The 12,665-nt window shown below is 39.7% G+C and overlaps 1 protein-coding gene across 1 annotated transcript in view; it reads left to right on the top strand.

The window, feature by feature from the left end:
- The window catches only part of LOC124413421 (dipeptidase 1-like), a 1,027,592-nt gene that overhangs the window by 290,731 nt on the left and 724,196 nt on the right, over positions 1-12,665 (top strand). Inside the window, exon 4 of the mRNA XM_046893982.1 lies at positions 2,542-2,698. Within this exon, the coding sequence (XP_046749938.1) occupies positions 2,542-2,698 (157 nt within the window). The remainder of the gene's footprint in view (positions 1-2,541; positions 2,699-12,665) is intronic.

Below are 12,665 nucleotides of genomic sequence, written 5' to 3'. Positions count from 1 at the left end.
AATACAATTCGTGTCAATTTACGATTGGCCTTTTGAGGAGGGCCTTTCTCAGAGCTTGTTAGGAACGGGACGGGTATCGTGAGACCAGAAATGGCGTATGGTGGTCATCTTTATTCTACTTGTACCATCGGTACACTTATCACAACCGTTTTTCGTTAGCGGTAGCGCAGCGGGAATGTCACGCATGCGCTTCACTCGGTAACCTTGATAAGACTAACTTCGCGATAAGAAGGGCCGCCGGCCGCTGGAGCCTTGAAGGTCGGCGGCGGGGGGGGGGGGGGGGGGGGGGCAAGCTAGCTGCGTGGCTGAGGGTACGTGCACGGCCGGCGGTCAGCCCGACTGAGCAGAGCTGTAATTTATTCGCATTAAAATGAATTTCTGTAATATAAACGACAACGATGAACCACCATAAACTCAATCATATTGTTGCATAACAATATTGATAGTTTTTATATTATAGAAATTTATTTTGATTATATATATATATCACAGTTCTGAGAAGGGCTCTTCTCAAATTTTGTTGAACTGTGTTTCTTTTTGTTCACCTGCGACACCTAGAGAAAAAAATCTAGTATATGTGATTATAATTGAAGTTATTTGAAAGAATATGCCGTTAGGTCGGTGAAGGTAGTCTATTCCCGAGCGGTAAAGAATAGATTATTTTGGTTTCGCTTTTATGTTCGAGGACAGGGGTCGGCAACCTGCGGCTCGCGAGCCACATGTAGCTCTTTGGATGTGAAGCTGCGGCTCTTTAGTTCCATACGCAAACATTATTTATTTCATAAAAAACATTTAAAAATCGTTCTGAAACGATTAACGAGGATTAGACACCATTTCTATCTCTCAGCTACTTGTACTCGCTTTTCACCCCACCCCTCCCCCATGACACGCGTCGTCATTGTCGTCAGTCCGTCGGAAGCTCTCGAATTTTCGTGGCGCTTTAAAAATTTTGAAAGTTTTTAAATTGTAATTTTTGACTCATCTGACTCAAAAGGTTGCCGACACCTGTTCTAGGACAACCGCTCTTTAGGATACCGATTGAATCACTTAAGGTATATTTAGAATAACAATGATGTGTTTGTTGTGAGGAACTTAATAGAACAGTAGATATGAAGTATGGATTTCAGAAGATAACTAAGGAGTATGTGATGTGAGGTTATTGAGAGTTATAATATGAGTGAACTTTGAGACAAACGGTATGGGTGCAGAAGAGACGTGATCATATATAGGGAGGCAAATGGAATTAGTTTAGTAAAGGCGATAGCGAGTAGAGTGAGGCTGGATGGAGATAGGACAGGATGGAGATTATGGCGTTAATATAAGAACTATACCTCACAAGTATAAAATCACTATTACTTCTCCCAAGACTACAATAGCGAACCTGCACGGAGTTACATGTATCTTTCTATTGTTTTTATACTCGGCGAATAAAGCAACAATCAACCAAACCCAGGGACAAGAGTGTTTTTTTGTTCGTCAGTATAATCGGTCCAGAAAGTTCAACGATCATATGTGCCAGGTTTCGTTATAAAATGAGCGGGTTATTAGATAGGAGAGTGCACATTACAAATGTAAAGATAACTCCTGTTCGTGTTTTAATCGTTTAGGAACATCCTCGAGTCATGAATTGCATTCATCTCTGAATAAAGGGAATTGATGTCTTGAGCTTTTACATTTGGCAATTGAATATCATAATGATAGTGGGGAAGATTATCTCTATCGACAACATTATAATATATTCTAGTACTCACTTAATTAAGATTTTTTATTGTGTCTGAAGACCCTAAAAACTTATGTCTTGACAGGTGTCTGTCTTTGCGCATCATTAGCGCAGCCGTCTCGTATGTTATTTTCAATACCATAATATTGGAATGAGACACGTTGTATATTGGCTATGCGGTGATTGCTGTTGAAGAATCACAGTAAATGCTTAAAATACTTTACGGGATCATTTCAGGAACTCACTACAGGTAATGAAAATGGTTATCGGTTTTCTTGAAAATGAGACACTCATTCGTTAAAACATATCAAATCAATTGAAATATACTTTACCGTAACTAAGGAAGATTTTCATATCTTTCGGTTATTCATGAAAAAAGTGGACAAACTTAATGTGGATAAACAAATAATGTTTGAGGAATCAAACGAATGTGTGCAGTAGTTGAGTAATTTTATGAAATATGGATTCAGTATTACTATTGAAAACATGTGTGCCTGTCATGGTATAACACTATGGCACGGATTTGTTCCATACCTGTAAGAAACATTTTATTTCTTCTATTATTCTGAAAATTCGATACCAGTGTGTGCGAAGCACTCAATGCTGATTTTGGTTGATTTTAATAGTTGATAAAATAACTGATTTGAAAAGCATGATCTGTAAATCGCGGATATATAACGGGTCTAAACACAATATCGTCATAATTAACTTTGTTTCTTGTTGATAACAGAAACACAGAAGGACCACATTGACATTACATTTTACCACGTCTCAGCAATTTATTAATTATTTAACGAAAGATGTATTTAAAATTTTTTCAGACATAACGACTTGCCTTGGAATGTTCGAAAATTTGTACATAATCAACTTGGAGAAGTCAACCTCAGCAGTGACTTAGGTCGTGTGGATCCATGGGCCAGATCAGATTGGAGTCACACGGATATTCCAAGATTACGTGCTGGTCTGGTTGGGGCCCAGGTGAGTGTTATTATATTAATTCGCCGACTAATCAGACCTAGATTTAAATTATAGTCAATGTTCTTCCGTAAAATGACAGATTTCTAGAAATTGTATCAATGGCTCAGCGTTGAACCTGGGTTATTTCAACTGTTTGAACGGTTGGCCAAAGATAGGGTCCAGCGGCGCACAGCGGTCGGAAACGGTCTAATACAGATCAAAGTTCGTACCTTAACTTAATTTGACATTTGGAAAGCTCAAACAAAGGGAAAATGATATATAAGGTACTATATTTTACGAATCCGTATCCTTTTATACGAATATATACATTAGGGTGTTTCACAAAAATCAACAATTTTTGACTTTCTAACTTGGCACCCCCTGAAAAGTTTGCTTAGGTTTAAAGAAAGCTTCTGGAAAGAGATGAGCGTTATACGTTATGTGGTAAATTGTTCTCATGTGTTTTTTCATTTTTCTACATTTTTTTACTGTGTGAAAAATACTGACCAGAAACTTTTTCCATCGCTAATATCAATTGAAATATCAATTAACGACGTAAAGAAGACCCACACTTGTAATATTGAGTCTCCAGTTGATGTTTGAGGAGTGTATCTGACGACTTCTTCATATTAATTTGATATCATTAATTAGTTATGATTCAAAATGAACTTGTCATTCAAGAAAATTGTAGTAGGTACAGTGTATACATAGTATTAAGATATGGTTCTATATGTATGTACATTAGACTGTGCCGTATACAGCAACTATTTTTTTTCTGTCCCATACGAAAATTAGGTTGTCCCTTGCAAAAAAAGAATTGTGGTAAAGTTTCAGCTCGATACGTCCATTTTTCAGTTAGCGCTCGCATAAATAGAAAATTTTTTTGCCTAACTTTATGTTCTATAACTCATTAAATATAATCAATCAAAAAAAGACCACTAAGGTATCACTTTTTTCTAAAGTCAATTGTACCTAATGTTTTTTCAAAATTTACATTCACATTTATTGTTGAACACTTACAAAACAATGATTTTTTGTATAAAACTCATTAATTTCAATTTTTAAAGAAGCTTTATGATCTAAAGAAATGGTTGTTATACTTTAAGTGAGTAAATTAACTTAAAGCTACTCATATTAACGATTTTCTTAACAATACTTTTCTTTTGTTTTGAGGTTTTTTGCATTTAACCTTTCCATTAATTTTTATCTGTCGTAAAATATTGTTCATGATAATTATTTTAAGATTCTAATGCTATTTACGAAAATTTTTTATTTTCTTGATCAGAATATACAATGTTCATAATAATAAAATACCGAGAAAATAACAATTGAAGGAAAATGCGATATTCTGGCTTTGCAGAAATTTTTCTTTCGATTCTTTTACTAATTTTTGATAGGTTATAATTTGTCAGGAGATCTGCAGGTACACAGATACATTGTACGTGTAGATTAGTGGGAAGCTGATGAAACGTATCAGGCTTCTTTAGAAATTATTCGTGCAATAAAAGTTGTGAATGATATCGCTGAAAGAGATGTTGCCCTTATAGTTAGACAAATATAATGAAAGTCTCTCTTACAATGAAGAGCAGAGACGGTTTTTACTACAAGTTGTTACTGACCATCGTAAAAAAATTCCAGATTGTAGTAAATGAAATTTACGTTCGTAATAGGTTCTCCTGACAAATCATAACCTTTCAAAAATTAGTAACAGAATCGAATGAAAAATTTCTGCGAAGCCAGAAAATCGCATTGTTACGGTACAGGGGGACGGTATCGACGAGCGGTTGTCAATACCTCCTTATAGACACCCGAGATGTTGGTTCGGGTGCCTTTGGGTCCGATCTCGTCGCTGTCCTCGATCCGGGAATGATTGAAGGAAGGATAATAAAATGGAGAAGGGTTACTTTTGATTATGCATAAGCTTCATTAAGGCCGGATTACCCACTAGGCTACCGAGGCTTATAGCCTACGGCGCCACGGTTTAGGGGAGGCCGTTGGATAATTTTTTTCCGAACCATATAGTTTGAAAATTAATATTCTCCATAGACAATAAACTTTTCATTTAGAATGATGGAAGCAGAATGATGAAAAAATACTTGGCATAATCTTTTTATTACAAAGTATTGTGTGCTCCCTGCAGGTAATGGTCCTCCAAGCCACGCCTATTTGTGGAGCAGCGGAACGCCGCCATCGGTACATAAAATAGAAATTGTATTTAGCAATGGCAGCGCTCCGCTGTCATTAACAACGATTTAATTTTGAGGCTAATAATAGGATAGATGTGCAAGAGATGGCGCTGATTGAGGGTGAAAATTACAGTTTGCTAGAATATGGGCCAATGAGTGATAGTGATTCACGATTCACCGGGGGTTCCCCATGATAGGTAGAGCCTGTCTCTTGTCATCGGAGATAATAGTGTATGTATAACTCTGGTGTTTGCGATTGTGAGAGATTTTTGAAGTGATTAAAGTACATGAATGTGCTGATTGTACACAAAAAGAAAATTGGAATATTAGGTGCTGAAATTTATCTGTAATGTAGTTTGTATCAGGGTTTCATTCAGATTTCTTTTTGTGTGCAATGTGAATGATTCCGCGATTAGTCGCATGGTTATCTTCGGGATTTTTGTTGGTTATGGAGTTACCTTGCGTTCTGTTACAGCTTTAGCGTGAATATATTGTAACGCCCACACTCGCCTTACGGGGAAGCTAAGGACAAGCTAGGTCGCCAGTAAACGCTCGCAACGTGCAAAAAGAATAATCGTAAAATTTAATTGAAATCGGCAAGAAAAAGTTGTCGGGCGCCAGGTCGCATTGACCACGATATAAGCGGTAATAAGTTAAAGCAGATCAATTGAAAACAAAGGAGGTAAACAGCTGCTCTCAGCTGCGGACTTTGACCTCGGGATGCTCAGCTGTCAGTTTTTGGCAGAGGGGAACGTGGAGGCAAAGAGTAAAACAAAACACGTTAAACAAAGCTCCGTATGTTAGTAGGTGAGAGAGGAATTTATTTGAGGCGGATAAGGAAGGTCTCAACTACTCAACTTTGTACATACAACCTCGTCGGTAAAACAGATTACAAGTAAGTCCCCGTGGCATGTCGCGGAAGGCGACGGGAAACGCGTGGGGAAGAAACGAGAATAACAATATTTTAACAAAAGAATAAATATCAAAGATACAATTAATGGACGGGGACGCCAAGCCAAGCGGCTCAAAATGGCTAATCCAGAACGCTTAGATTAATATATAATATTTCAACAAATTATTGATCGTCAATTATAAACGCGGAAATTGAATATTAAATACTCTAGGGCTTATTCGATATCATATTATAAGATAAAAATAGTTAGAACAATATGAGTATCACAAACAGGCTCGAAGATACTATACAAAAGAGACAACACTCGATAGTCGACGCGAATATTTATCGTATATCGACTTCATTCCCGGGCCCTGTTATTTTATATTAGTGATGTCGGTCGACTAGACGCGGTTTCGATAATGAGCTGTACTCGGACATGGGGTATACAGATTAGATATGGGCGGAATAATCAAGAGACGCTACTAATACTAACAAAGAATCACAATCACATGCACACACACACTCACACAGGGTTTGATACACGTGATAGTACAATAGAAATGAAATGGAGATGAGAATATTAACAAAATATCAGCACACACCAGGTAAATAAATTAAAAGGTAGTTAATCTAAAGGTAATAAGCACACGAAAACCCGAGAGAAAAGTAACGGATGGAAGTACCGGTAATGGCGGCTTCGATCGGTTGCGTCTGAATTGGAAAGAGATATATTCAAGATAGGTTCAAGATAATAACTCGGGGAGTCGTGCGGGAACGGGAGCTTACTCACAAAGTATATGTATTGTTATTCCTTAAGAGATCGCAAACCAACGGAACACAAAGAAAAACGAAACACAAAGGTATTTTCACAGGAAGAGGTAAGGCACGTCGGGTCACTACGATAGCAGGACGAGAAGTGACGCTATCATGGCGGTCTTCCCCTAGTTTTGTCAGCGTTGCCAAAATAGGAACAGGAGTCAGTCGGGAGATGGCATTGGTACGTTGTCTCTGGAGAAGGCGGCCGGTAGGTGTCCCGGCAAGGCTCGCGGCTCTCAGCTGTTTCTCTGGGTCTCTCTCGTCGTACGATAAGCGGCTAGCTTCCAGATTGAGCGGGGTCGAGCGAAGGTACTCTCGTTCACCGCCGGTAGTTGGGGCCGTTGTCGGCTCGCCGAGGAGGAGTTTGCATCTTTTTGACACAGATGGAACTGCGATGCTGGACCGCAAGGATTTGCAGTTCCCCGATGTGACGCCAGATTATATTAGCGGTATCGGAATCAGCGGAATCGGCTTGGCGTCGTCTGGTCTGGCGGTATTGGCTTGGAGATGCCCTTTTTTCCCCTCAGCTGATGGACACAGTCCCGTAGATAGACGGAAGCCATGGAGATATCTAGGGAGTTCGGTAGTAGAGACCCAGGTACTTGGCTGCGGCGTTGAGGAACCTGCCCGCGGTGAAGCCAGGGAGATAATCGCATGCCCAGGTTGTTAGAAGCGTTCGGGTTATGTGCTGCCGGCGTTCTCCTTGTTGACGTGCTCTCGGGCTGCCCGCTCATGTAGGGATTGGAGGTAGTCGGGACATAGGGAAAGATATTTAAAGCAAACAGGACGAGGAAAATATTCTACATAATTCCAATTCCGCCCATATTGTACGCCATGACTTCTTGTTGCTACCGTTTGAAAATAGAATTTGGGGTGGAGGTGGCGGTTTATAACTTGTATCGTAAGCTCAATGTTACAATATATATATATATATAATAAAAATCAACTTTTTGACGGACCTCACATACGACATGATATCAATTGTGGAGAGCGTATTTTCACTAAATGTATCCTTGAAAGCTCTGAGAGTGGCTTATGGTGTTTGGGAAGACAGTCTCAATAATGTACAAATGCCGCGTGATTCTTGATAAGTGTGTCCCGAAATGCACCAAACAGGCGTCATTAATACACACTTTTCCCGGAAAGCATCTTATCTTGTGAAGTGGTCGTTTCGAGGACAGTCCCAATAATGTACAAATAACTTTATCCCTGAATGCACCGAACCGACATCTTGTATACAAAAGTACCTCAGACAGCATATAAAAGTGTGTAATGGTGTTTTCGAGGACAGTCCCCATAATATACAAACGATATACCGGGACCATCTCTAGAAACTAAACAGGAACTGCGCATGCGCCAAATGATTCAATTTCATTGGCCAGCGAAATTGCCCCGCGGAGTAATTTTCGTCAGCTAACCAAGGCGACCAACGTACACGAAATGTGACAAGGCTCTGAATATCTCGCGCGTAAAGTAGCGTATTGAGGTTAGGTTGTTATTTATTCCTACTTATCGTGAATTTTCTAAGAAAAGTGTCATTCAGCAATACCGTAGTTGATATTAGCAGATATTTAATCGACACAATAAAGGCGTCAACGGAGAAACAAATATCAAAAGCTACAGAAATTGGATCAGTTATTTATTGAAAGAAGAAAACTGAAATTAAATGTGGAACGTCATCAACGAGTGGGAGTCTAGACAAACTGAGGCAGGTAAGTAAAAATATTGTTTATTTCAAACAGATTCTTTATTTACATAAAATTAAAAATAAATGGATTGTTGAAACCCAGTAGAGGGTTGCTCCAGAGTAAATTTGTTACAGTGCAGTGCTCCGGAAGCCAGTAATCAGTGCCAATGAACATGAAATATTAAAATAAAATCAGTAACAAGGAATAAAAGAAATAGTGTATCTTGAAACACAAAGCTTAGGAGTACAAAAAGTAGCAATTCGTTTTTCTGTCGCAATTTATTGAAAATTAGTGGTATTCAAAACAATTAGAAGCTCTTGTCTGATGATAATATCTTTTAATATTTTCAGGTGGGAAACAAACATCATCGAAGCGAGACTAAAGTTGTCAGGCGTTGAAGCGTGTAAGTAAATTTCTGATACTATGATATTTGCATATTACAATATTTTCACATGTATTCAATGATAAAATTCGTTTGTTCTGACAGACTTGAAGTTTCAAGTTTGGATAATAGGAGGAAAATCATACCTTACCTGATGGTCAAAACGTTTTGGTGGCTAGGACCCTAGTTTCTCGATTGGTGCCACCGTTCCAACCATCGAACCTGGTTGTTCCGTTGTTCCATTAGACAACAGGTATCCGAAGGAATTTCTTCTGGTCATCGCCACCTTCTGAACATCAGTCGTGGCAAAATTGAAGAGCACGACACACTACAGATCATGGTGTTTGAATATTCCATCATTTTAGATCTATCGAGCCAATAGTAATAAGTTTGTTATTCAACAATTGCTGCTAACTAATTTTACAGAGCAATCATTCCGTGCACCATTGTAATCCAAGCAGTATTATTGGCCCGCATTATTTTTCAAATTTTATTTTCGGCAGTTTTGATATTTTATTTTTCACTCTCTTGGTATTCAATTCAGATGAATAGTGTTTCAAGTGTTAAATCAGATTCCAAGGATGAATTTTGATGTGTAAACTGAACCAATCTCAATCTAAAAATGTTGGATAACTTCAGTTGAAAATGTCTTTAAAATCAATATTAATCGACAGTATCATCTGACTAGCTAGTTGCAGCTATCATCCGTGCTTGAGCCTCGTTCAACCCCAGCAAGGTCTAAGGAATGCATTCACTTACTAGTACACGTTACAAATGATCACTTTGTCTACAATAGGACTTACTTGCTGGCTAACTTTTTTATGATGAATCTTTATCAGGGAGTCATCCGGTAACTTATTGAAAGCTTGAAACCAGATTCAATTTTATACTCTTACAATGGTCCTTCATTGAAACTGAGAGTTTGTGAATCTCCATTTATTACAATTAATTCTGCATCCCATGTTAACACTGTTCGAAACAAAAAATCTCATCCTAAGATTGGAAATGGAATCTGCAATGCAAAAGTTATCTAGTGGCACAAGTTAAAAACAAAGAACCTTATAACGGTTTCTGCGACAGAGGGATTCCTTCCGGATATTCATGTTACTGGATGATGTTCGGAGCACTATGAACAAGATATTGTATTGGATTTAGGTTTAAGTAAATATTTTCATGAACTTCAGTGAAAATTAGATATTCATTTGTTTCAAAGGAACAAGGGGTACAATGTTGAATCCGATAAGTCAATATTTTCATATGAATGTTCTGAACATTACTCTAAAACATGATTATCCTTAAAGTTAATTACTGAGGCACATTTTGAAAATGTTGATTTTTAACTTGTGTCACAGAATGTTTCTGAGTTTTACTCTTCGGATTAGATTTCTTGAGATTAGATTTGAAATTGAAAGAAACCGTAAGATCTACAACTTCCTTTTCCAACCAACAAAAGTGGCCGATGATCTCTGCATGTGTCACGAATTGAATGGGAAGAGAAGACATCAGCTAACAGCAGAGATGCTATTATTTTGGCTGTATTTTCTGTTGAAAGAAAAAAATTTCATTGTTATTCTTAATGTATGAAGTAATGAAAATGATTGAATAAATTGTCCCCACGTACCTGCTTCGTTTCTTCCAAGCACCCAACATTTGAACAGATTTCTTGTTTCAATCGAATATGACGAATTTTCAAAGAGCATCAGCATTAAATTCCGACCGTTCTTTGAACAATCAATTTTCAATAACAAATGCTTCCCAAGCCTTTCCGAGTGACTATCTCAATGACTTGAGATTCTAACCTCAAAAATGCATGTGAACTACATCGCCGACAGAAACAGAGTTTGACAGCAGGGTCTCGGGGTGGCCAGACTGCACGGACGGCGGATTTGAATTCGCGCATGCGCAGTTCCTGTTTAGTTTCTAGAGATGGTCCCGGTATAACTCTTGTGAGGCCTGACCTGAAATGCGCCAAGTGTCCCCATAATATACATTGTATACCAGAAAAAGTCCTCAAAACTGCCCCTTGACATATATATATACAATATATATATATATATATATATATATATATATATATATATATATATATATATATATATATATATATATATATATTATATATATTGTATATATTGTATATATATAAATTATATATATTGTATACATATGTCCCCATAATATACATTGTATACCAGAAAAAGTCCTCAAAACTGCCCCTTGACATATATATACAATATATATATATATATATATATATTGTGACGTGGCGGGTCTACCAGCCCGTCACCGACCCGCACCTCCACTCCCAGGCGGCCGCGTCAAGCGCTCTTAAAGAGCAAGGGAGAGTCCTGCCGTGCCGCAAATGAACAACCAGAGTTAGCTTTAAGATTTATGTATTGTTGCTAATGCTTTGTGTTACTCCCCCAACCCATTCTCTGAGGTGACCGCCACTGCCGCCACCACTGCCGCCGCCAATGCCGACGCCATCCAACGACCACCCTGCGCTGCCGTCGCGGGAAACGTGGAGGGACCACAGGACGACCGGCGCGGAGTTCGAAGCCCCGGACCCAGTAGTCGCGCTGTTGCTTGCTCGGACCTCGATGCCGTCAAGGACATGCTGCCGCTACCGCCCAGGGGTCGAGTTGCCTCCACCTGAGCCTCCGACAAGACCGGCCTTGCCACCCGGCACCCACAAATAACCGGACTCAGTCTCCCCCTGGGCTCGCCGATGCCGACCGGACATTTCCGCCTTCGCCAGACCACCCTCGCAACACGCAGCACAGCGCGGCGAACAGACCGGCTGCCTAGGCTCCCGCCGGTCTCTCGCCAATCTACCTATCATCCCCTCCCGTAGCGCCACCGCGGGATCGCGATCGCCGAGGGCCGGCGGCCACCTCACTCTCCCTTGCGCTGCACTGTGAATAGCTCTGTAGCTCATCGTAGTGGACCCTCGCGTTGAAAATTATCTTGAGATATTTGAAGTCGAGTTCAGTTTGGTTTGCCTGTTTTCTGTGTTTCTGCCGAGGAGGAACCGTTGCCGCTCTCATTTTTTTTGAAGAACCGGACGTTGTTTGCCGTAAAAGGTAGGCTGTCGCTATCCCGAATCTCGCTGGCTATAGATTCTCAACGGCCTCAGGCCATTTTTCCTTTTTGCAACAGGTTGCCGGCCGGCTTCGGTCGGCCATTTTGTGTGAAAGCCCGCGAGCCTCGTGGTAGCTAAGCTTCTCTAATTGATTAAATTATTGTTCTTGGTTGCTATTCTTATTTTATAACTAATATTACATGCTCTGGTTGTTCATTCGGTAATTTTTTGCCGCTTTATTGTAACGCATAATTTGTAATAGATCGTGTACCGTGCCGCTTCCCGGCCGCGTACCGAGTACGTGAGTGTGAGAGAGAGAGAGAATCTGTGAGTGAGTGTGTGCGCCCGTGCCGTCGTTGCCGAGCGTAACTACCACCGTCAAGCGGCGACAGGCGGCCGTGCCGATGATATAGAAAAGGTGAAGGAGGATTACCTCGTGTTTGTGAAACCGTTAGATTATTAGCAAGCTTGCTTCTAGAATTGTTCTGCCTTGGTTTGAGATTTGAAATTGTTAACGAATTTGCCTCACTCCGAGCCCGTAGTCGCCTGAGTCATTGAATTGCTACTGATTTTATGCCGCTTATTATTCGCTTATCTTGGTCGCTTGCCGCTCGTCGCCTCTAGCTTATACTGCTTGATTTTGCCGTGTTCTATTGATTTGTTTAATTTTGTTGCTGTGTTATATTGTATGCTATTGTGTTTTATTTTTATTTATTTTGAATTGTATCGAAGCGTACCGCCACCGATAAGACCGCTTGCCGTGTAAATAACTATTTTGTTGCCTTCTGCCTTGCCGTAACGGCATTAGTTGTTAATAAACGCTGGTAATTACATCTATAATCATTCGATTATCACATATACTATTTCACCTCCGCGCTCACGTTCCCCTCACCGCTAGCTAGTCGGCTGTTTTGTGTGTGCTCGCCCCTGCTATAGTTT

This window comes from Diprion similis, chromosome 12, assembly GCF_021155765.1.
Source record: "Diprion similis isolate iyDipSimi1 chromosome 12, iyDipSimi1.1, whole genome shotgun sequence".
Classification (NCBI taxonomy): Eukaryota; Metazoa; Arthropoda; class Insecta; order Hymenoptera; family Diprionidae; genus Diprion; species Diprion similis.
Note: the sequence above shows the minus strand (reverse complement) of the source record. Positions and strands in the feature narration are given on the sequence as shown.